The sequence below is a fragment of the Phlebotomus papatasi genome, chromosome 1 (assembly GCF_024763615.1).
Source record: "Phlebotomus papatasi isolate M1 chromosome 1, Ppap_2.1, whole genome shotgun sequence".
Taxonomy (NCBI): Eukaryota; Metazoa; Arthropoda; class Insecta; order Diptera; family Psychodidae; genus Phlebotomus; species Phlebotomus papatasi.
The window spans coordinates 96,154,422-96,179,858 of NC_077222.1; the positions used below are offsets into that span (position 1 = coordinate 96,154,422).

General features: G+C 33.4%; 1 protein-coding gene across 1 annotated transcript in view; it reads right to left on the reverse strand.

Annotated features, from left to right (window-relative positions):
• Positions 1-25,187, reverse strand: part of LOC129809893 (kinesin-like protein KIF19) — a 47,600-nt gene extending 22,413 nt beyond the window's left edge. The window contains exons 1-4 of the mRNA XM_055860039.1: positions 24,742-25,187; positions 11,556-11,683; positions 11,251-11,488; positions 11,013-11,185 (exon numbers count right to left, since the gene is read on the reverse strand). Coding sequence (XP_055716014.1) covers positions 11,013-11,185; positions 11,251-11,488; positions 11,556-11,639 — 495 coding nt within the window. The 5' untranslated portion in view covers positions 11,640-11,683; positions 24,742-25,187. The remainder of the gene's footprint in view (positions 1-11,012; positions 11,186-11,250; positions 11,489-11,555; positions 11,684-24,741) is intronic.
• Between the last annotated feature and the right edge of the window lie 250 nt (positions 25,188-25,437).

Sequence of the window (25,437 nt, forward strand, 5' to 3'; positions counted from 1 at the left end):
ACTTTAGGATACAAATCGTAATAAATCATGACCGTTTATTTTGACACTATAAATCCTACGAATCTATGTTCTTAGACTAGGCTTAAACTCCGCCAAAGTGTTTTAAGCTGTCCTAATTAAAAGATGCCCGAATTCTCCTTAAGCTTTTTTGTAGGGAAACACACTTTTGCTCTCAGCTTCTCGATTATTAGAAACATTCAGATAAAAATTTTTAAGGATGAAATTAATAACAAAAAGGGGAAAGTACTCTCCCTTAGACTATTGTTAATTTCTTTTACTTTTTCTAAATGATTGACTCATGATTATCACATTTGTAATTATCAATAATTGATAATAAGCTAATTAATAAATTAATAGAATTGTGTAACTGTGTTATCACACTTGCACATTAAAATTTTAATATGATTCACATTAATTGTCGCTGGTGAGAGTCAAAATGTGTAATTTGTATGTTTGAATCATTTTATATTCGAAATTTGATCTATTTGTTGATGAAAAGGTAGGCTTGTCCCGCAAAATTTGATATAAATTGATTTATAGCATTAACGCGAAAAATTAATGCGATTTTCTCTTTAATTTTTTAATGTGAAAAATATTTATGCTTTAGGTAAATTTAAACTTATTTTTGCAGGCCAAGTCCACTTCTTTATCAATAAATAGAAAAATCCCAAATATTAAGTGACTCAAAGACAGAAATAACATATTTGGACGCTCACAAGCGACAATTAATGTGAATCACATTAAAATTTTAATGTGCAAGATAACGCCGTAAGTCTCGGAAAACTAAAACAAAATTCACATTAGTCGAAGGCATGAACGTTCGAACGGAGAGTACTTCCCCTTTATATTTAGAAAACTGAAGTGATATAAGAACTTTGCGTCTTTCAGTAATAAAAACGCGCTTAAACTAAAAATTGATTTTGCTGATACTTCGTACTTTATTTACAAAGAATCTCAAATACAGTAAGTTATTCTAGTGTATCAATAAAATTCATTTAAAAATCTATTCTATTTGGTAAACATACAAAATAAAACATAAATTATTTTCATCATACAAAACAGTACTTCGAGTAGTGATGCACGTGACAATAAAATTATTAAAAAAATATATTTATAAAAAAGTTTATTTAGAATAAAAAAATAAATTGTATCTGAAAAGTAATCTAAAAATACGCTAGAACATATTTGTTTACAACTCTTTTGATTTGCTGATTTTCAATCATATGCTGTTGATTACAATCTGATGTGTTCACATGATAAATTGGATAAAATGAATGAAAAAAGTATGAATGAAAACATATATCTAAATCTGAAATAATTTTACTTATATGGTATAGCTTTATACACTTATATAGCTCGGCGGTAAATATGATGTCTGCAAAGTTGAATGAGAAACTTTCATTCGGATATGTTGGATATTATGATCGATTTTATGCCCAGTTTATGCAAGAGAAAGTGAAATTTGGTTGAAAGTTCACCATTTCTCAACATCTGGGAAAACTAGAACGCATGTCATCTACTAATGGCCTACAAAAAAAAATCGCATTTACGTTTTTCCCGTTTTTCAAAAATGTCTTTTTGTGCTGGCATCATCCCCCTTATTCCACCAGCTTTTCAATAATAAAATTAAGAATTTTTCTCAGAAGCACGTTTTACATTTTTTTCTATAATACATTTTTGACATACAGCAAACATTCATCATTCGTAACGCATTATAAAGTAGGGCTTTGGATTTGAAGAGATTAGTGCCCCTAGTTCGGTTTCCAATTTCGTACATCACGTGTCTTTCTGTGTACATAGATATGTTTTAATATTTTTTTATGGAAGTGGAAATAAACCCCTTAAGCCTCTTCAATTTATGTGAGTTGTTTTTCTTGAATATTTTATTGTCTTATGAATCAATAAAAAATGTCTAATGGCATTTAGGTTCGATCAATAATTTATTGTGGCGTTTCTACTGATTAATTAGTATAATTTAACTGGGAAGATACAATCAGTAATAACTATTTAGTTATATATTTAGAAGTTCTCTGGGCATGAGGTTAATGGCTGGATTTATAGGCTAAAACGTATTGTAAAAAAAGAGTTGATTCCTAAACTGATTTCTACCACCTACATTTCCCATGATAATTCTAACTTTATAGAGTTCATGCTGACTTTCACGTAAATTGTGCTTAATTTGTTTTATGTTTGTGCAAAACTTTCTAAATGCTTCTAACTAAAATGCTTCGAGGGAAAATTAAGCACTATTGCTCGTCCCAAGAGCATCTTGTGAAAATATCAGTTGCTTTTCCTGGGAGTGAAGTGATGGCTATAAAGAGCATCGCGTGCCGAGAATTATGGAGCAATAATGATGCTAACGTGGTTAATACCAGAACTGAGATAGCCGTCCATAACTTATCACAAACCAAATAAAAGGTATGTTGTCAGCAGCAATTTCAAAATTGCGCACTCTGACTTTTCCTTCCTTTATTGAAAGGAAATATGCTGAACTTTGATGCGATGTTCTAAATTTATTTGCAGTAACATTTGAAAAGTAAAAATTTCATGAAAATATTTAAGTGATATTGAAATTTTGTAATACATATGTGAAATGTTAAAAAGGCTCAAATGAGCGTATATCTCAAACGAATGGCCTTTATATTTTCGAGTTTGTCGGAAAGGTCTTGGAATACCTGGCAAGTCTGAACCGATTCCAATCGGTTATGAATCGATTATGAACCAGCAACTTTAAAAAAAATGCACAATAACAAAAAAAAAACTTTGCAATATCCTCAAATGCATGGTCTTCTGGAGAGATTTATTAATTATGTAAAGCTACTCTTAAAGTATAGCATTTAATCTACCACCTCTTCTTACGATGTGTTTAATCAGATTTTGCAGCCATTTGTTAGAACAATTCCTAATTGTTACTATAGTTGAAAACTTGTAGAAATTGATAATCGACGAGGAAGTAGATCGAAATGTCTCCAGTAGAATGAATTAAAATTGCTGAATAGAAAAGGGTAGGAAAGCATCCTAGGCTTTGCGAAGTGCTCGAACTCGTGACTTAGATGTTATACCTCAAAAATACTTTCGCATAATTTACTCTTTACCGGTTCTTAACCGATTTAAACCGATTTATAAATCACTCAAAAGATCCCCAAATATAAATAAATTTTATTGATTAATAAAATTAATTTTCGGACGAAAATTACTTAACGGTTTATTACCGATTCACAACCGATTTGAAACTATTTATAAATTACTCAAAACATTGCCTAAAATACACCTCAGGAGTAATATAATTGAATTTCACATAAAAATTAATTATCGGTTATGAACGAGGTCATTACCGATGTAGAAACGATTGGAATCGGTTCAGTTTTATCGAAAATTTCAAGACCTTTCCAACGAGTACAAACTGGACACCATTCGGTTGAGAAATACACTCTTTAGAGCTTTTTTATCCTTTGACCTTGAAAAACCGTTATTAGTATCAACGGTATTTTCGTATGAGGACGAAACATCCGTTCGGATAATCTCTAAATTACATCCAAAAAAAATTGCTCAACGCGTTTCTGAACAATCTCAAAAACATGGTTTTGGAGGGAAATCAGGGGCATGTTAGCGATCTTTGGGTAGACTTGTGATAGGCTACCCCGAAGGTCCCAAGTCTCTATCTCTTACCGTTTGGCGTTTAGAGCTGGAGAGAGCCGGACGGACAGAAGGAAAGACGAATAGACGGACACACAGCGTGACATAATATTTCAGAAATCATTAAAAACGCAAAGAGTCCAAAGATTTGTTGAGAAAAGTGGTCCCCGGGTGGTAAAAAATCGAGGGATTATATATACTGCCCTCTCTGTGGAGTTCTGGCAGTAAAATTAGACAAAGTGGAGTAAAGTGGGCTAAAGTAGAATAAGTTGGAATAATTTCTAAATTGGATTTTTGATATTTTCTCATAAGCTTCAGACCGGAAAAGAGAAAGAGACCACTAGGATTTATAAAACTTTCAATAGTTCTTGTTAGTGATATTTTACCCATCTTAAATAGTGGGAGAATATCAAAATTCAAAATTAAGCACTGTTTTAAATTCATCTATTGGACCTCATTTTACCCTACGCTGCTCAGAAAAGAAACCCAGCAGTTAATTGTACGTAAACCGTTTTTTTTTCTAACTGCATCTGATGTATCATAAATGGAGAGATATTTTAAATGCATTCAAGCTGGCCTGCTCGATTCAGAAATCTGTTTCTTAAAGTTAATCTTTGATCTTGAATATCCGAATATATTCGAAAATCGACTTAATGTCTAAAATGCAAGTTCATATACTCGCCGGTTTAGCGCTGGCTGTTCTCACATTTCGAATTTTCGGTATTCTTGACCCCTCAAACGTCAACGTCAATAACAGTGTATAAACACGTTTCCTGCAAAAGTGTATTTTTGTGTAGTTTTGTGAAATTTCATTAATGACAGAGGGTTTGAATATCAATTTCATTAAAGTAAATGTTCATTTCACGAACTTATTCAATTTTATCCAACTTGTCGGTTTAAATTTTCGAACTTACAACGGGTTTTTAAATAAGTTACCTTACCTTTCCTTACCATCTAAGAGCTTGAAAAATTCGAAGATCTATTTGAAAAGCCAAAAAGAGACATTCTTACATCTTGATACTTCCGCAAGGTGGCTGAAGTACATCTTGTTCGAATTTCGAAGTGTTCAAGTGTCAAAATGTGTCCGTCTTCACACAAAGCAACGACATGTTTACTGCTTCTGTCCCATTATTTAATCACACCATAATCACTGAATAACTCATTTGCGATCTTATTAGTGTAATGCCTTATTTCTCCACTTTGTGCGAAAATTTAGTATGAAAATTCGATATTGAATTTAAATTCTTCGAATATTAACGACTTTTTGTTCAAATACAGTTCCATCTACCTTTTATTCAATACACTATTGGAGAATCAAACTGTGTTTGCACCCAATATCTTCGAATTCGAATCCGTATAATAAATCCGCCTAAAACACTAGAAACTAAAGAAAGTCAAAGAAAGGTCCCATGACATATACTTAAGAAGGACACATTGTCCTAAGTCGTTCTTTCTAATCATTTCCGTTTGTCGTAACCGTTATATGATTTTTAACATAAATATTGAATAATTTTCTTCGATTCGATTAAGAGCAATAAATTGCTCACTCTCTATTGAGTTCGAGCTATGAAACTGGAATACCTTCCCCTTGAGTTTCATTATGGCGTAATTCAGTACAGTTCTATGCTAAACATTTTCCTGATGTACATAATACACATGTTTAATGATAGATACCGAATATAATGTGCTTGAGGAAAGTTCGAAAACAACCCGCAAATAAGAGCTTAATGGCAATTAAGTGCTTTGCAGAAAATTTAACATGAGGTGAAAATTATTCTTGTGTTTTTGCTCAACCTTTCTAAAATTTTCGGGTATAAAACCTAAAATTTATAGAGGATAAAAATCGATTAGGCTGTGGTTTACTTAGTCTGTAAATTTATCCCTTGATGGAAGATTAAACACTAAATCTTCTTCAATGTGCTTTTAAAAAGAGATTCTATGACAAATGGGTATTAAGAGAGAAAACAAACCGAGCACGAGGAAGACCATAGATTAGTTTAATTGACTGTTTATGTACAGGTTCAATGTACATTATATGTTACTGTAACTCTATGTTCTCGGTATTTTTCATTCGACATAGGATCAAAACTTTATGTATTTCCTGCATTCAAAGACGATTTTGATTCTATGTCCTGACATGCGTCTTTAATTGCTGCATCCTCAGAGCTTTACATAATCATACTAACTTTCTCTTTGTATCATTTATTAAACTATACATTTTACTTGGTCCTTCTGTATTCCTTTTATAGAAATTTTGCATTTTATAGTTCTATTTCATTTGAATTTGTTCGCCTCAGATCTTTTTTCAGAAATTGAGTGGGAGAAGTTATTTGAAATTGCTTTCCTGACAGTTTTATAGAAAAACTTTTGCATTTTCCGCGCAACCAACAATTGTTTGAATGGGGTTTTCCTAAAAGTGCTAGAAGTTGACAACAATAAAACAGCAGAAAATTGTATAGATTTTAATTCATTTGTTCGTCTTCTTGAACAGAAATTAACAGTACAAATATGGCCTTAAACATATTTGTTGAGGATGTAAAACCGCAAAAATTCTGGACCGAAAAATATTCTTAAAAAAAATTCTAAGAAAAAAGGGACAGATAATCCTAACCGGCTTATGTAGGTGAGATTCTTAACGTGAGCTAACTCGGAGTGCATGCAAATTCGATTTAGAGCCGAAAATGTGAGTCGCCATTCAGTTATCTTGAATCAAATTCGTGAAATTATACAAATTTTGTATTTAAACCAAAATATCAAGGATTTGGATGAACTGACAGAAAAGTGATATATGGGTGAAATGTAGACCAGAATGTACTCTATAATTTTCCTATAGAACATGATCTCATCGATTACTCAGAAGCCAAGATAAGCGAGGTTTTTTGTTTCTTAACTTGTTTTTTCATCCAGAGTGCCCCAAGTAGTGATTTGTTGAACTTCAACTATATCAAAGAATTGTTGTATTTTGTGGGACTTTCCATTTAAAACCCTATTTTAAGTGTCTTTGTGGAGTAGAGGCAGTCAAATTGGCATCTGAGTGATTTCAAAGCGTTATTATGGGAAAAATCAATTTTTTCACACTTAAACGGCAAAATCGGAGTGATAGCGTAGTCTGAGCGGAAAATGATGTATGGACGAAATGTAGAGACAAATGTGCTCTACAATTATGTCGAAGTAATCATCAAAATCGGTTCAGCGACAGTCGAGATAATTGAGGTTATGTGATATTGAAATTGGTTTTTCGACTGTGGCGCCCGTGGTGTTGGTCCCACGAAGTTCAAATATTGTAGAAAGTTGTAGCATTTGGTGAGATCTTTCGTTTAAGCCCTGATTCATCAAAATCGGTCACATAGAACCGGAGATATGATTTTTTGAATTTTGTGAACTTTGACCCCTCATATCTCCGGTTCTATTGAAACCACAGCGCACATACGCACCATTTTGGAAACGTCCTAGACTGAACTACAACATACTAAAATTTCATTAACTTGCACAATGCCGTTTTTGAGAAAAGTGACTGAATTTCGATGAATTTTGACGCTATCACAGCGCCACCTGTGGTGACTTTTTGAATTTCCATCTGAAAGTGCTCATCGAGACGAAACCAAAAAGGTAAAATTTAGGCCGCTATGTTAGTTAGAACCGGAGATAGAGGCCGGTCAATGTTCGAACTTTGACCCCTTATAGCTCGGGTCAGGGGTTATGGATCGACTTAAGGTTTTTTTTGTTTGATAGGTATAATCAACGGCTACAACATACTAAAATTTCAGCCCGATGCACAATGGAATTTTTGAGTTATTTAACTTATAAGATTTAAAAATTTTCTTTTTAATAATAGCGCCCCTAGCGGTGGTTTTATGAACTTGCGATGTTAGAAGGGGAAGTGGCATTTTACGAGAGCTTTCCAAAAAGCCCTCACTTTTTAAATTCTGACAATTAGAACCGGAGTTATGGCCATTTTAAGAAATTTTTTTTGAACCCTTATAGCTCGGGTCAGGGGGGTCGGGGGACCTTAAGTTTGGTATTGATGGAAAGCTCTAAGGCCCAGCTATAACATACTAAAATTTGAGTCCGCTGAATGCCATAGGGGCGGAGCTATTGAGAAAACAAAAAAGGGGGGTCTTCAAAATGGCGGAAGGAGGGGTGGGGGGTGGGGGGTCAATACACCAAGTTGCAATTTTCACCCGATATATAACCTTTGCCGAAAACCGCAAGTCGATATCTTTTTTAGTTTAGGAGCTATTAAGCTCCAAAGAGCGGCCGGCCGGCCGGGAACGTAAATTAGCCACATATATATTCGTGATCAGGAAGTGCTGAAACACATTTTGGCCAAGTTTGAGGTCGATCGGACGACATGAAATTTTGTTAGGATTATAGTAGGTGAGATTGTTAAGAATCTCACCTAATAGGGGTTCTTTGTTAGAGAACATGATGTAGAAGTAAATAAAGTAACCACCAACAAAGTCTTTTTCATGTGGGAACATAAAGCGAAATGTTATTTACAATGCATAGTCGGATAAAATGCTTAAGAAAATTTAAGTACCTGAAAATTGTTTTGAACGCCTACAGCTGTTCACTGATTACCTTTTTTTTTATATGTTTGTATGGCTTATTCTGAACTTCATTGTATACTTTCATGTTACTTTTAACATGTTTCAAGGTGATTCATAAAAATATTTTTGAGAATTTGAATTTACGCATTTTTAAAAGTGTTTTTTAGTTGTAAAAGCGAACAGTTCATTCCAATATTCCAATGACTTTAAATAACTCCTGCTAAATCGAATATTTTAAGAAGTCTAATCAGGCAATGGAAGAGGTATCTTTAAAAATTTCTGTAGGCCACAATTTTCAACCGATCTTCGTGAAAATTTGGGAAAATGATTTCAATTAATGTCAAATGAAATAAAAAATATTTTGGTTCAGTTAAAAATAGTTGAATAAATAGGTTTTAGCCGCCACGGCCCCACTGTGCATTGTTAACATGCAAGACCGAAAAAGAGATCGTTAAACCGTTTTCCGTAGGATAAGGTGTACCAAATTTCGGCATATTTGCATGCAAGCGCTAAAGGTTTAAGATTGAAATGTAATAGGGTGAAAGGAACATCTATTGATACTTTAAGAACTCGTGCCAGGACTTATTGACACCCTACTCTGTACCATTTGGAATACGAAATTTGAACAGTTATCCTCATCGAAAAGCGGAGATTTATGAAAAAAACGTTATAATACTTAGATTTTATTGGATGCATTAAATAAATTTCAACATTTTCAACAAAAGTGTCAATAGGGGTTCCCTGTCGAACAGGTGTTCCTTCGGCCCTATTACTGCTTGAACTCAAAGAGAGACTATTTATATAATCCGCTTTTTTTCCGATTTGTCACCACTCTGGAACTGAAGCTTAAGCGGTAAAAGATAACAAGTTCCGTTCTTCAGTGACGCTCTATAATAGGGTAAAGTGGTACAAGTTGGACAAACAATAGTACAATTTGGACATGTTTTTTTTTCTTTTTTCTTTGTATATTTTTAATGCTTTAGTTTTATAAATTGGTTCCTTGTGCTTAAAAACAAATTTTGGACTGTATTTATGAAGAAAACAGCCACGTCTATCTTTTACCGGCGAATTGTCCAACTTGTAACACTATGTCCAACTTATATCACTTTACCCTATATCTATATATTATCTTCAGACGTTTTTTTTTTCTTTTTTCTCTCACCTCTCTTCATCCCCTGGAAAACCTTGTCTTTTTGGTTCATTTCGACAACAGCACTATAAATTTCTTTTATTTTCGGATATGTTTTAGAGACAGCCTAAACGAACATTTTGTCCATACATACCTATAATTGGAATTATTGAATTATTGAAGGTCAAAAGGCAATCACTTCGGAGGGTTTATTTTTTAACCTATGTCGTTAAATTTAGATTCTTTGGGAAGGTATTGAAATTTCGAACCTGGCTGCATCGGTTTTCATACGTAATAAATCGGCTAAGTACCGATAATTGAATCCTTTTTTTTGGAAATTATTTTTGATTGCTTGACCTTATTATTTGTTCCTGGGTAAGTCAAACGTTATTCGATATTTCTTAAACGACACCATATATTTCTTTTATTTTCGAATATGTTTTAAAGGTAGCATAGGAGAACATTTCGTCTATAGTCCATATACACATGACCGGAAAAATCGCAATATTGAATTATTGATTAATATATACTTTGAAAAGCTCATTTCTAAAGCGATTTAGTTAAATTTTGATTTTTTTAAAGGTCTTGACATTTCCTATGCGGCTATATTAGTCCCAATCGGTAATGGATCAATTAAGTAATCGTAATTGATTTATTTTTCTCGAATATTCTTTTTAGTTTTCGGTGAGCATGTTACTATAGCGACAGAAACATTCTAAAATGCACACTCCTTTTTTAGATAATTTTCTTGTTCAGAATTGCTTTCCGATTTGTGAATAATTTTAATAGGTAATAAACTCCTATTATACCCAAAAACCATTCAAAAAGATAATTCCCGGATATCCCTATCACACGAATTCAAGCACTATGCAAAACTGGGACGCTTTGCAATCTCTTTTTAATACAAATTGTTTTTTTTTTGTTGCATCTTTTTAAGGAGTGTTATTTGGAAACCTTGTAGATAGTTTATCGTCTCTGTTTTCTCTAAAATCATTCTTAATGTTCTTAATACATATTAAAATGAATAAAAATATAGACACTGCTTAGGGTAATATACCGGTCATCGTTATTCTCATAGTTCCTTGCCCTTCCGGACTTCTTACAAAGTCATTTTCTACATCATCTCATTCGTAGAAGCGACATTTCTTAATTTTTTGCATTGTATAATCGCTAGAATATGCAAAAACTATTAATTCATGGAAATTTGAGAAACAAAGAAGTAGCCGAAATTGCAAGTTGACCGAAATTAAGTACACCTACTTTGACAAATGTTAAAATTTCACATCCCAAATGGTACAACAGGGTTTTAATAGTGCCAATAAGTGCTCCTTTGACCCTAAAACCGAAAAAAATCTTTTGCTTTATATCATGTGTTGCAAAATTCCATTTTCGTGAATATTATCCCCAAATCTTTTTCTTCTTAATAAATCGCTTTTTCCAAATAATTTTGTTCTAATCAATATTTTCATGCACTTCTAAAGAAAAATATAAGTGCATGACCCTTTTAGTAGTCATGTGAGAAGGTATATTGCATTCAGGATAATCTTATCGTGTTTTTAGTAATGCATAAAAGCCACTTTGTATTGTTTTACAGTGAATGGCTTTTAGGCTTTTAGGATTTCAGTAAATTCCTCTGCGAGTTGGGGTATAAATATATTTTCTACACTAAACTATAAGCACTATTCAGTTGTACTTACACGAACAGCTTCAGGGTTTTCGGATTTCTCAACAAACTCAAATATTTCCGCAATAGCTCGAACCATAAGACCATCATTTTGTTGCTCGGCCGCTGTCTTTGGTGCTGTTTCAGTTTGTGGTGTTGCGGCTTTCTTGGGATTTGGACCCAACATAGTGTGTGTCTTTCCCGATCCTTAAATTGGCGTGTTCATCCAACATTAGGCAATTCCTTCAACTTGGCAAAATGGTTTGACTTACCCGTGGCTCCGTATGCAAATGCCGCGGCATTTAACCCACTGAGGACATCTTTTACAAGGGGAGCTGTTGTCTTCATATAAACTTCCTCCTGGCTGGAATCCTCCCCAAACACATGATCATAGATATATTTCATGGGCTTTGTTTTGCTTCCATCATCAAATAAAAGGGTTTTCTTCGAAGTCACATGCACACATTTGTGCTCATTGGGTTCGTTGGATGGGCGAATACGAACAGCCACCTTTCCATGAAACATACCGCTAGTTAATACCTAACGACTCATTAAGTTAATTAATGTTTAAACTTACTGTTAAGTGTTCCTCTGCCGGAGTTAAACACATTGAAGACGCACTGCCACCACTGCTGGAGGCATTACCATTATTCTGTGTCATTATGCAGATTACTTGTTGTTCAACATACACCGGAGTCTATGTGGCTGGGTGTTGAAGGAGTTCAATTGTAAGTGCACTTTTAAAAAATTACTCAATACAACGGAAATGAATATTTCAAGTGAATGGTGAAAAAAATAGGGGGAGAAAATGGAATATCTAATTTCAACTTCATCAACTACTTATTTCCCTTTTTATAGTCTTGAAGGACTTTTTCATAGTACCATTGAAAGGGCTACCAATCGAATCAATTACTTTTCTGCCAGTCACTCCATTATGTGGGGTTCTTAGTAATTTCACGAATTGTAATAGTCACGAAATTTCACCCTCTCCGATTTGGCTCTAACATTCGCAAAGTATACCTGGTAATTTCTTGTACGTATGTAGGTTTTTTTTTTAACTTATGTGACATATGAGTACTGTCAGGCCATGTAACTGCGACGATTGCAAAACTCGGATGCTGCGACCGATTCAACTCCGATAAATCCACTTAAAATATAATTTATATTTTTATTTCCATAATTCATCACTCCAGTAACATAATATAACTATTCTACTTTAAGAAAAACCAAAAATTATATTTTTATCGGTTTAATAAGTGGGTGAAACAAATATTTTTCAAACTCGTGTCAGCTGGGTTATGTGCTAAAAATTTCATTTCCGAGAAAATTTTGCTGTTGACAGCTCGTCGCTGGAAAACGTTTAGTGTTTTTTCTTTATTATGAAATATTATTTTGCAATCAAAATTATTAATAAAAGTGAAGCTTAGTTATTGAACTACAAGGTGAGTAAGAGTATATTATAGATATATTAATAATTCATACAGAAAGAAAGAGTTACTGTTACTGATTAAAAACTCACGGGATGGTTTCAGAATTGTCTTGGATATTTCACAGAACTCAACTGCATGAAACTTATCCTTAAAATGAGCATTTGAGATTCATTGAATTTATCGGAGTTAGAAAAAAGCATTGCAGTAAGGTTCTTGCGCATATATTAATATTATCGTAATTTTATTAATTTTCTTTTAATTATTTCTAAAATTCTTTTTCTATCATGATTCTAAATGAAACAAAGAATAATTCTATTGATTTGGAATGGGGAAAAAATATTTCATTAGTCCAAGAACAAGCGTTAAAGTCGCACTTTTAGCATCGGAATTACCTCGCTTTACTATATGCTAATAATTTCTTGAAACTTGGTCTTGTGCTTTGACTTAACAAAAAAATTGAGAAAAATTGCTAAATTTGGGTTTCCAATTTAGGCTTGCCCCTTAAGTGAGCTAAGAATTTATCAGGTATCGAATGTGGCGAAGAAAATCGGGAAAAACGTTATAACAGGACCTTAGTTCATTCGATTAAAGAATAAAGCTAGTGAAGTGAATTATCAGCAAGTGAAGTATTATTATCGGTCGAAGTGGATAAAATTGGATCGACGCGATTCTTTACCCCCAAAATTCAATTCACAATCGTATTTTCATGCATTCCGAGTTGCAAGCACCCCGAGTTGGACGCATTTCGAGGTCACCTGTAAAAAATCTCAGCTACCATAAGCTTATCTGGGCTTATCATCACTAGTCGTTTTCTATTTTAAATAGTCTGAGTGCGGAAGGCTAACAAAAGAAAAAAAAGTTCATTGAAATCGGTTAATAAACGTTAGAGATAGAGTCCGGTCCATCTCGATATAGTAAGGCCGGGGTAGAGTGGGTTGGTGTAGAGACGGATGAGACCCATCGTTAAAAATATCTCGATCCCTGATAAAAAAAAAATATTCTAAAATTTTATCGAAAACGTTTCATAAACATCGAAAATATGATCCGGTCCGGTCAGGGCATTTTTGATTATAGCTCAGGTCAGGGAACATCGAGGGATAAGTGCGACCCATCGTTGGAAAGGTCTTAACTTCAGCTAAAACATACTAAAATTTAAGGAAAAAGCATCATGATTCGATTTCGAATTTTTGAAAATCGATTTTTCGATTAATCGGACCTTCAATTAAATCGGGTAATGCTAAGGAGTCAGTATCAGGAGATTTTTAGTACTCTACGAGAACTTACCAAAACACCAAAATGTTTCAAATGCTGACGATTAGAACCGGATATATAGCCATGTGGAAATTGAATTTTTGACCCCTTCTAGCTCGGGTCAGGCAGACGGGGAAGCTGAATTTTTTTTTAATCGAAACCTATTTGGCCCATAAAGCACTAAAATTTCAGATCGATCGATGCTATAGGGACTGAGTTATGAGAAATCAAAATTTAGGGATGTTCCAGTGTTTGCACTCTGGACGGGACTGGACGGGACTGGACGTCCACGAAAATTGCTTTTTGGCGCATATGGTATTCGAGATCTATGAGTGTCAAAATGTGTAGATCCAAAATTTGGGTCCGATCTGACGAGGTCGCATTTCACCTGTGACCACAAAAGCTGAGATTTTAAAGATTTTTGGATTATATCTGGCAATCGCAGTTCTTCCGGTGTTCGCTAGAGAATTCTTTCTTTTCCAATCAAATGACTCCGAATTTTTTCCATCGTGTTTTGATTTCAAAAGAATGAATGTTCTGGCGAACACCGGAGGAGCTGCGATTGCATTGTACAGAACCTTAATTAATTGCAAATACACAACATACTAAAACAAAATTATCCTTTTTGTTAGAGTCTTGTGATGTGAATAGTTAGAAGATCTATTGAGGATTTCAAATTTAAAATCGGCTTGTCGTGGTCACGTCTAGATTTTAGACGATGTCTGTAGACTGTCTGGATAAACCAATTCACGATATTACATCGGAATTATTTTAAAAGACACGCTATGCTTATATTTCTTTATATATTCTACATTTTACTAAGTTTGTTCAAAATCCTAGATTTATTCATTCATTCATTTTCAACCGCTTATCCCTATTGGGGTCGCGGGCCCATGACATTAAAATTAGCAGCCCACGCTTATCGATCCTTCGCCACTTCAGGAAGATGTTCGGGATCGATCCCGAGGCGCTCCCACGCAAGATCCTGAATTTTATTCAGCCACCTTGTCCTAGATCTGCCTCGAGGTCGAGGTCTCCTAACAATGGCTTGCATAGCTTATCGTAGATTTATTATGTTTAAATTTATTAAAGTAAAAGACGAAATTTGTATTACTCAGTTACCTTGTTAAGACGACCACTTTCAAATTAATGTCCAAAATTTATGAAGAATTTTCCAGTTTCTTTTTTTAATTTTTGGAACGGCTAAGTATTTCCTTTTACTTGAAAAGATTTTTTCACAAAAATGAGAATAAACAAATTACTAGCAATGTACCAAACACTATGGAAGTTTTTGTTTTCATGGTAGAGCATTGTTATCTTCTGCTAGTGGCGTTGAGTAGTAATTCATATTTTTTAATTCCCAATATTCAGCCGGTGCCGGAACGTCGTTTCGAAAATTTTTCTAAGCTCTAATTTTTCCTGTTTGCTGGAGTTGACAAGCTTTGTATAAATTTTCAAAGAAGTGTTCTTCACTCGGATAGGTTTTTATGGTAAAATCTGCATTTGACTGAAAAATGTGTATATTGCGTATAGTGTCTATCATGTCTTACAATTTTAATCCTATATCGAATCATTAACATTGAAAATCTTCACTACCATAAATGGATTTAGGCGTATCATTCGTTTTCTTTCCCTTAATTTAACATACGTTAAATTGCCAAGTGGCATAGCGAAAGCTTTTTCCTTGGGCTGTTAAATTTCGTTGGAGAATAGAACAATATGTGGTGGAGTACTCTTATCCAAGGTCATTTCCTAAACTAATTTAACCATTTTAATGAAATTCATACATCTTTAGCGAATGTCTAACGTCTTATATGTTTCTTGTTATTCATTTTTGGCTCAACCTTCCTCACGATTTTTCACACCACCCCCTCGTACAGCACAACAAAGATTTGTAAGCAATTCACTATAGGCTGTGATTAGGGTTGGCGGTGAATCGATTGAATGGGTCGGTTGCTACCGATTATGAATTTATTGTTAGCGACATAACACCTAAATTTTCTTACAAAATTTGTCTATTGAAGAGGGAATTGCGCGATGAAAATATAAAGCTTTAAGTGCTTTTTATACTTTTGTATTGCCTCGTCAGACATAACATGCTTTTTCATGTGAAGAATTATCCAGAATTACATTAGCAATGCCTGAATTATTACATTCTGAGGCTTTTGAGGTATTTGACGAGAGAGGGTTTTTACGTTTTTTATTCATCATGGATATTAGTCGGATGTAACCATATGAATGTAAATAACGTGTCGCAAGACATTTCTATTTAGATTACACACAGAACAAAAGGAATTTAATATAGAATTTTTTTCTTTTTTTATTGACTATATACGACAACTCATAATTTCTTTGATTGAAAAAAAAAGAGGTTCAATCGATTTTATGTTTGTGTCTTGTAATTCCTTATTAGCAGATATTACCGTTGATTTTGATGATTTAAAACAATACAGTACTTAAAGCTTTTGTAATACATATTATTTCAATTAAATACTGAAGTGAAACGAGAAACGAGTGAATGTGATTAGATGACAATAAATTAAAATTAGATAATATTTCAAAATAAATTTAATTAATTGTTATTGAGAATATAATGTTGAAGATCCTGTTGTTGTCAAATTTCATTTAATTATCAAGAAATTTCAGAATGAAAATTTTTTCTTAAATGGCTTTCTTTCAAAAGCGTCAAGGAAAATTCATTGAAAAGTATTTGTCCACAAGAAGTTCTAAGAAGATTCTCGGAATTGTGTTCTCATTAAGTTTTTGCGGTAAATACCTTGTTTTTCTCAATGCTAATAATAATTATAAAATCGAGATAAAAATTTAATTTTGAAAAAAAAATTCAATATGAAAATTAGATGGAAATTCCAGATTTTTTTTCATACACACCATAATTCAAAGATACCGTCGTTGCGGGTGACTTTGCACTCGGGGGGTGACTTTGCACTCTGCTGTCCGTAAGACTTTCATAAATTCTAGCACTTATTGATGGTCTTCGCCGATCCGGTCTACCATGTCAAAATATATAGGGATATGTTATGTACCAAATAAGGTACAATGATTCCCAAAAGGATTCTTGTAGTTTCAGTAATAGTCAATGAAATGCTAATATAGGTATTTTGTCAAAAAACGGCTCCGTGAAAAAGTTATCTGAAGGTGCAATTCCGAAATCGATTTCAGAGTAGTAAATTGCCCAAATCCAATCTAAATTTATCTGGCTAGAATAATCCACTTCGATTTTGTTGATTATTTCTATTAAAATATTTTTTTCTCTCTATTATCTTCCTAAGAACGCATGATTTATGTTATAAAATTGCATATAATGGTCTTTCTAAAGCTTTATTATAGAAGTATTTGGTTAAAAATTATCCAATTTAGTGGGAATTTAATATAAAGTGACCGAGATCTACAAGATGGTATGGTCGCCATCTTGATTTGACGTTTCTGTGCGCCATTTTGAATAACTGTCAAAACAAAAATCTCATTCGATTGAGCTGAAATTTTAGTATGTTCTGGCTGATGTCAAGGCCTTTTCAGAACATATATAAAATCCGACCTAGGTCATGTGATTGTCTGGATATAGGGGCTCCAAGTTCAAAATTTTGACATTTTCATGACAGAACTACAGGGAGCTTCTTTTATCAAAACCATCACAAAAAAGACAGCGCTATCGTTAGGCGATGAGATCTAACAAACAAACAAAAAGAAAAGTAATGTTTTTGTTTATAACAGTGCATTATTTGTGAATCTTAAAAACTGTTTTCCCAAAGATGAAAAATAAAAAATTAATTAAATGCGCTTTTCGTTTATTTTTTTTTTTCAATTATGTTAGAGTAAATAAATATATAAAATAAAAGTCTCAACCATTTTAATAGTTACTGAGGCATTTCGTTTAGGTTTCAAATATTGAATATTAAAAAATAAAGACCGCCAAAATATGAGTATTACAAAATTTAAAACTTTGAGCCTCTGTATCTAGGTAAATACTTAACGTAGACTGGAACATAGATACGTTTTGAAAAGGTCTTGACATCAGCTACAACATACTAAAATTTCAACCCTATCGGACTAGTTTTAGGGTTTGACAGTTATTCAAAATGGCGGACAGAAACGTCAAATCAAGATGGCGACCATGTCATCTTGTAGATCTCGTGCATCTTACCCTTAGAACTGAACATCTTGATTGTCGTTTATTATCAGAAACTGTTGATTTCTTAGTATTTATTAAAAAGTGCAAAGTCACCCGCACCTTATCCCAAGTGCAAGCCTTTTTTCTTGATTTTTTTAAACATGGTAAAATTTTATAAAATTAATGTTAGTGGCACAAAATCTATTCATTAACAACTGAATACAAATAATTTTACCCATTCACCACCCTCCTTTCACTTTAACTATTCACTTTTAGAGAGCAAAGTTGAAAAACAGCGAAAAAACGTGCAAAGTCACCCGCAACGACGGTAACGAAAAACTTAACCCTTCAAGGACGATTGGATCACCGGTGACCCAAAAATTAAATTTTTCCTATGACCTTCTAAAGTTGCGTTTTGCTCTAAAAAGTTAGAAAAAGTGATTTTTTCTGACCCCTAATTTTTGACCGTCTCGTTCTTAAAGGGTTAAAGTTTTAGCTAAATTCTAAAAGTGTGAATATTAAATATTTCTAATTGTGAGTTGAAGGCTATTAGCGCTTCTGGCTCATGACCATGTCCAAGACCATGTCACATACAAGATTAATATTAAGATTAATACTTTCTGGACTGCTAGAATGGCAAAAAAAGATAGGAATTATTTTATCTTGCCTCCCTCTTTCGCGCATTTCCCCTCTACGTACAAAGTTGGCAGCAATACAATCGCCCGAAAACCGACCGAATCACAATTGACACGCATGGAAAATTGTTCGAATTGCTTGTAATACGATTCAGAAAACAATTAATACGAACATTAATATCTTACTCATCGTATTAGTCCCCTAGAGCAGAGGCGTGCAAGAACCGTTGAAACCGAATAAACGTCAAAATGAAATATATACGTCAATGGTTTTTTTTTAATATTAATATTAATCTTATTTATGACATCACGGTCAATATCATCTGCATGTAATTATAGGTCCAAAGGATCCTCCCGATCAACTTTAAAATTAAAGATCTATTTTCAAGAATAAGAATACGCCTTTGAAAACCTATTTAAAGATTTCTACTTGAAGTTTTATCTCAGAATTGAGGAAGAAAACTTGTAAAACATTCAAATGTTTGTTAGGGCCCAAATAGACTCAGGCTGATCCTCGAGAGTAAGCCTGTAAAATTTGACAGTAAAGATTTATCCCAAATTTTCATACACTGAGGGCTCAGGATAATCGATTAGAAGTCCTTAGCATAAATTTGCTTTATCTAGTCCTTTACTGCCATATTTTACATGCTAAATATTCTCTAGGATCAGCCTGAGTCTATTTAGGACTTTACACTGTTCAAGTTTTAGAGTTTTTTTTCTAATTTCCAGATAAATCTTAAACAAGAGCCGTATTTTTAAAAGAACATAAGATTGTGAAAAACTCAGTTGTATGTTAAATCTTTAAATTTTCATCTCTTAAATCGTTAAATTCTCTTTGATTTGCCTTTCTATCAGTTAAGTGTAAACTTCAATAGAAGGTGCTTCAAATCAGGATGATTACTGAACGTAAGAATTCTTGACAAGTGCAAAATTAAAAAGTTGAGCCATCCAAAGGGTAACTCATTTCGGGGAACTCGAACCATCTGGTCAGAGAACCCACGGCGAACACAAAGAACTCACGGGGAACCCGTAGGACTCACAGGGAATCCGAGGAACTCATACATTTTTCAAGGAACTCTTGAGGAACCCAGGGAACTCATATATTTTTAGGGAAATCTTCGGGAACCCGGAGAACCCATACAATTTTCAGAGATCTCACGGGGAATCCATAATTTTTTTTAGGCAACCCGGGAAACTCATACATTTTTTAGGCGACTTATGTATTTTCTGGGAATCCGATGAAATCATTTATTTTTCAAGGAACTCTCAGGGAACCCAGGGAACCCGTACAATTTTCAGGGAATTTACGGGGAATCCGTATATATTTTCAGGAAACTCACGGGGATCCCGGGGATCCCATACAATTTTCAGGCAACTCACGGGGAACCCATAGATTTTATCAGGGAACCCGGGTAATATATATTTTTTCCGAGAATCTGAGGGAACCGGAAGATCGAGCCACTCTAATTGCTTAAAAATAACCCCTTTAAGTCATCTTTACATCTCAGATACAGTTTGTTTAATATCAGTGTTTTCTAATGATTTTGTAGTTATTATGGGGAAGTGGGGCACCTTTGAATTGGGGCACCTTTAAAATAGGGCTTTTTTCCTTACCATATTTTTGCTCAATAAACTACTTGTGAAGCTAAATTTATAACAAAACTCAGTTCCATTTAAAAATAGGAGAAAAGAAAACTGTCTGAAGGAGTCCCAATTCAGATGTGCCCCGCTTCCCCCTACGAACAAAAAAATAAACAAAAAAGAAAAATGAAATTACTCTATTTTACTTCTTAAAAAGACATTAGGCTATTGTCTGTAAATTTAAATTTACCTGCAATTTTTCTGTGTACAACTCAAGAGTGTTCATACTTTGGTAGAATAATGTGTCATGATACATCATACAAAATTATACGTTTCTGCCCTAAACATATGCTGAACATTTCAGTATTAAATTGATGTGGTGGAGTCGATAATTTGAGTGGAGGGATTCGGTACCAGTATAGGAACATGGGAACAAACCTTTCTTTGAATATCAACAACCTGAGCAGTATTCAAAAATTATATACATAATGTGAGGCAGTTTTTTGTCCTTTAGAACCCCTATCAAGTGTCTAAGGCCTGAAAAGTCCGTTGACTTGGCTTTAAAGATTTGATATGTGAATCATAAAACCGACAAAATTTTTACAATCCCTTGATTCAAGAAATAGTTTTTGACTATTTTCTGAAATTTGATATTTATTCTAAAGGAACTTTTCCTTTTCTCTTCATTGTCACGTTGCCAAGTGACAAGCTCTTATTCTCATAGCATATGTATCATAATTGATTAAAATTTAATAAATTCATATTCAAAGTAATATCATCTTCATCTACATTAGGAATTTTAAAGCTTATTAATTAACATTTTGTCAAACTCAAATATTTGTTTTTTTCGGTAAATTTGTAATGGGATGTCTTTTCCGTCTTTTCTGTATTTCGTTTCAAAGAAATGTGATTCAAAATTTATTTAAATAATTAGGGAATCCAAATTGGAACGACAAAATCGACAAAATTAATTAAAGGCATAAGCGACAAATTTTGATATTCGAAGTCTATGCCATTATTTACAAATTGAAATTCTGCTAATTACCTGAAATTCTTTGTAATTTCAGCTTCACTGATTTGAGGTGTAATCGAAAGATCGGAATTAAATCTTGTAAGAGCACGGTTAGGTACTTGTAAATTAAAAATGTAAAATTTTAAAAATCAGTTAGAATGTTTGTGCGTCTGTTCGTTTCTGTGTAGTAGGGTGGAATCACCAGTTCTCGCCAGTGCCCCACTTCTCGCCACTTACATTGAAATCGCTATTTTTCGCAATTTATGAAATAAATGAGTCGCAATTTTTTTGTATTGTTTCTGCTTCTACGCATAGAATCGAAAAATAATAATTATTCGTTTTGGATTCACGATTTTGATCACTTTTTAGAGCAATATTTTAAGCAAGTGCATCGAATCCAACATCTCTTACCAAATGTACTAAGTGTCGTCAAATTTTCATCAGGTCAAAAATACCTGTTTGGGTAAATAATTTGTCTATTGAATATTTAATTGCACTTGTGGAATACATAAAATTTGTATTTAGTCAATTAATATTTCATTTTATATTATTTTTATATAAAAATGAGGCATGGCGAGAAGTGGTAATATTCTGGAATTGATTTTACCACCCGTCGCCATATCTTTTCAATAGGCGACGCTAACTTCACTTCGTACATTCTCAGTTGTCAAATCTGCATTGTTTCTTTCTGCAAAAGCCCCATAATTTGATTTCTCAAATAAAAGTGAAGAAAAATCATTTAAAGAGAGTAATAATAAAGTGATCACAAGGAAAGAGAAATGGTGAATGTATTCTTTTCATAGCATTGCCTAAAATAACCGAGTGTTGTTCTTTTCAAGTGGGTGGCGAGAAGTGGTTACAAATTTTACAAAACTGGCGAAAAGTGGTAAAAAGTGGCGACGAAATGGTTATTTTTGCATTATTAATAAAAATCAGTTTTTTAAGTAGTCCAGCGTTATGTTCTAGGATTATTGTTTTCACGTATCTAGAGCCAATACATCTAAGTAACTTTGTGTCAAATTTGACTTATCTTGTAACAAGGATTCAAAAGTTATGATTAAATGAATTTAATTTTTTCCTAAACATGGCGATAGCCGGTTATACCACCTTACAAGTGCTACTTAAGAGATAGCGTAAAGAGATACAGGATTATGGGTTTCAACAAGGGTTATATTAGTTCGATACCGCCAGCGTCCCGGAATAGAGACTCAATTGTTCATTCCCGAGTCCAGTCACAAAAGTCACATGATCACGGTTGAAGGTCACTTGAGGAGCCAATTCGTAGATATACGTCTACGGGATGATCCGTCAGGAGCTCACTTCTCCGTCTAGCGGCGGAAACTAGCTATATAATGCGTTATAAAGTTAGTCGTTTTAAATTTAAAAGGTCCTAACTTTCTATAATCAACACCGCAACTGAACTGTGATTAGTAATGCCACTAGCTTAGAAAAATCTTGTCTTTAAACTTTAGTATGATACGGCTAAATCTTAGAGCTTCTGTCGTTTAAGACCCTCCAAAAAGAAAATATAAGAGCAACACGGCCGACAACACTATTTTTTGTAGTTCCGACGCTCGCCACTACGATAGCAAAACGGTGTCCTTTCCGTATATTTGGTAAGGGGTATGGGCTATAGAGGTTTCTTATAAGTAAGGTATGATAGACAGGGATTAATTCAGACTTTAATCCACGCTTACCTAGTTAGATAGAAGTCTGTGTATAATAGAGACCTCTAGCGGCCAAATCAGTACTTATTTTATGATAACACTAATCATTTGAATATTTCACATCAAAACTCTCCCAACAAATTGGGAAAAATACAAAATGTTAAGGGTGAGTCTATTTTTTGTCAGCCACTGTGTATCATATTTCAATGTTAATTATTTCAAATCTCATTTTTCAAATGGGATGAAATTTTATGTTAAAGCTGAAGTCAAAACTTTCTAAAAATACATCGTCTCGTCGTATATTTACCTCTATCTTTGATCCGAAATTTAATATACATAATCAATTTTTACTGGATTATAATTCCTGTGTTTTAATAACTTCTTTCGGTTTACTTTTTTATCTTAACCAAATCATTGAAAATCGATAAATTAATAGCCCCTATGATATAAGTTTTCGGAAGCTATTGTCCAAAGAATCTCATGTACTGTAAGCTTGTCATGTCTTCTAACAGGTATACCTTTTCTTCTCTGGATTTTCACTTTTAAATAAAAGATAATTTCAAGAATTAAAGGCACTGCTTTTAATATATTTTAATACGAGTTTTAAAGCCTAATTTTATAAATCTAACGAAAATTTCCTTTCATTTGCACTGAAGAATAAATAATGTAATGTCTGTAGGGGAAAGTGCTCTCCCTTCGAACGTTCATGCCTTCGAATAATGTGAATTTATTTTGTTTTTCGTAAGATATTTACACTAAATTATCACGGAATTATCAACAATTTGATGATAAGTCAACTAATATTTAATAGAAATGTATAAAATTTTCTTAGGAAAACTAAAAGAAAATTCACATTATTCGAAGGCATGGACATTCGGAGGGAGAATACTTTTCCCTAATAATTCAATGCAATAAAAGGCCAAGAGGTATATACTTGCGGTACCATGGGATACCCTTTAATAATATTTGTAATGGTCCTTAAGAAGAATGGTTTCTTTGTTGTAATAACCATATTTTGAAATCGGTTTTATATTGAAAAGAATGTTGAAGTATTTCCCCAAAGTACTTGAAAGCTTCACAGAAAAGTTCATCTACCTTGGAAATTTCGTCCCTCGTTATTTCTTAAAATGGATCTAAATAATGATAAACCCTTTCACTTTCACTAGCTGAACGGTTTGGCATGGTACGTCTACAAAGATAACCCAGGACAATAAATAATGTTTATATATGGGGTTGTTATTATATGATTGTTGGCTTTAGAGTATTTATGTATTAGAGATTGTGGTAAGCTGGATTAAGGTTTAGGGCAGAATCACATTGACAGTAAAATGCTCACCGTCACCGTCAAAGCCCTCACCGTATTTCGTTGATTTACGCATTTTCATTGCAATTCTTACGCAAATTTTCCATTACGATATTACCTTGTCTCATACTCGGTGGAACTATGTGAAAAAAGTATAAGAAAATTGAATAAATAAAGCGAAAATGCGATAAACGGTGAGCAAAAAAAAAACTGTAGGAATTTTTTGCTACAGTTTTTCGTACAGTTTTTTTGCTCACTGTTTATCGCATTTACGTTTTATTTCTTCAATTTTCTTATATTATTTTCACCTAGTGCCACCGAGTATGAGATAATGTAACACGGTAATTGAGAATTTGCGGAAAAATTACAATGAAAATGCGTAAATCAACGAAATACGGTGAGGGCTTTGACGGTGACGGTGAGCATTTTACTGTCAATGTGATTCTGCTCTTATACAACTTGAAAGAGCTAATAATATACAATTGATTATAAAATATTTTAAGGAGTAAATTTTTGGAGCTTAATGCTAAAATAAAATTATAGATGAAATCTACTGTTCGTGTTATGGTGGAAAATGTACTTTGAGAGAAAATCCCCATAAGTATTTTATCAAATTATAAATAACTTCGGGTGGGTTGTTTATTTGCAGAAAGATGAAAAAGTTCCTTTGTATAAAATAAGACTAAATGTTGAGGAAATCAATAGACTACTGGCAAATAATAAAAGAGACATGGTGAAATAATCAGAAGAAATACCATGATTTTTTTTGTTGTACTCCTTGCAACATCAAACAATGTCACTTTTATCAGTTCAACAATCACTTAGAGACTTTTCAATTAAGTTTCAAGAAAATGTTTCACATTTATTAGTAATAAGTTTCTCAATTTTTCACAATTCTCTTTTCCTCCACGAATTGTCTCCCACAAAATGTCTTTGAAGGGTCTCATAAAATTTTCCAACAAAATCCTCTTCACTATCACATGATGTAAACTTAATTGGAAACAAACAGTTTTATTTTAATTGAAAACCTGTCACAGTTGGAAATTGTAAAATGGTAAAACTATTTATTTTGGAATTAATCTTTCGTGTATTTTATTTTACTGAAATTTGTGGAAATGTCTGTGGTCGAGTATAGGGACGATGTTATTTTCCATTGTGGAAAATTGTGTGTTGTTTCTTCCACAGCAAAAGGAATGAAACTAATGAAAACGCGAAGTTTTTACCGATTTTATACAAGGCAACGGGCATCAATGTTTGAATAGGGGTTTAACAGGGTGATGGCAAAGTCATATATTCAACATTCTGGGGTCTTTTGGGCCAACACAGCAATTTTCCCTATGAATCGATGAGCAATGTGGCGTGTGAGAATTTTTTTCTCTTTAGTTTGGTATAACTTTATAAATATGTAATGAATATTTACTGAAATACCCAGTAGATATTACTGGAAATAC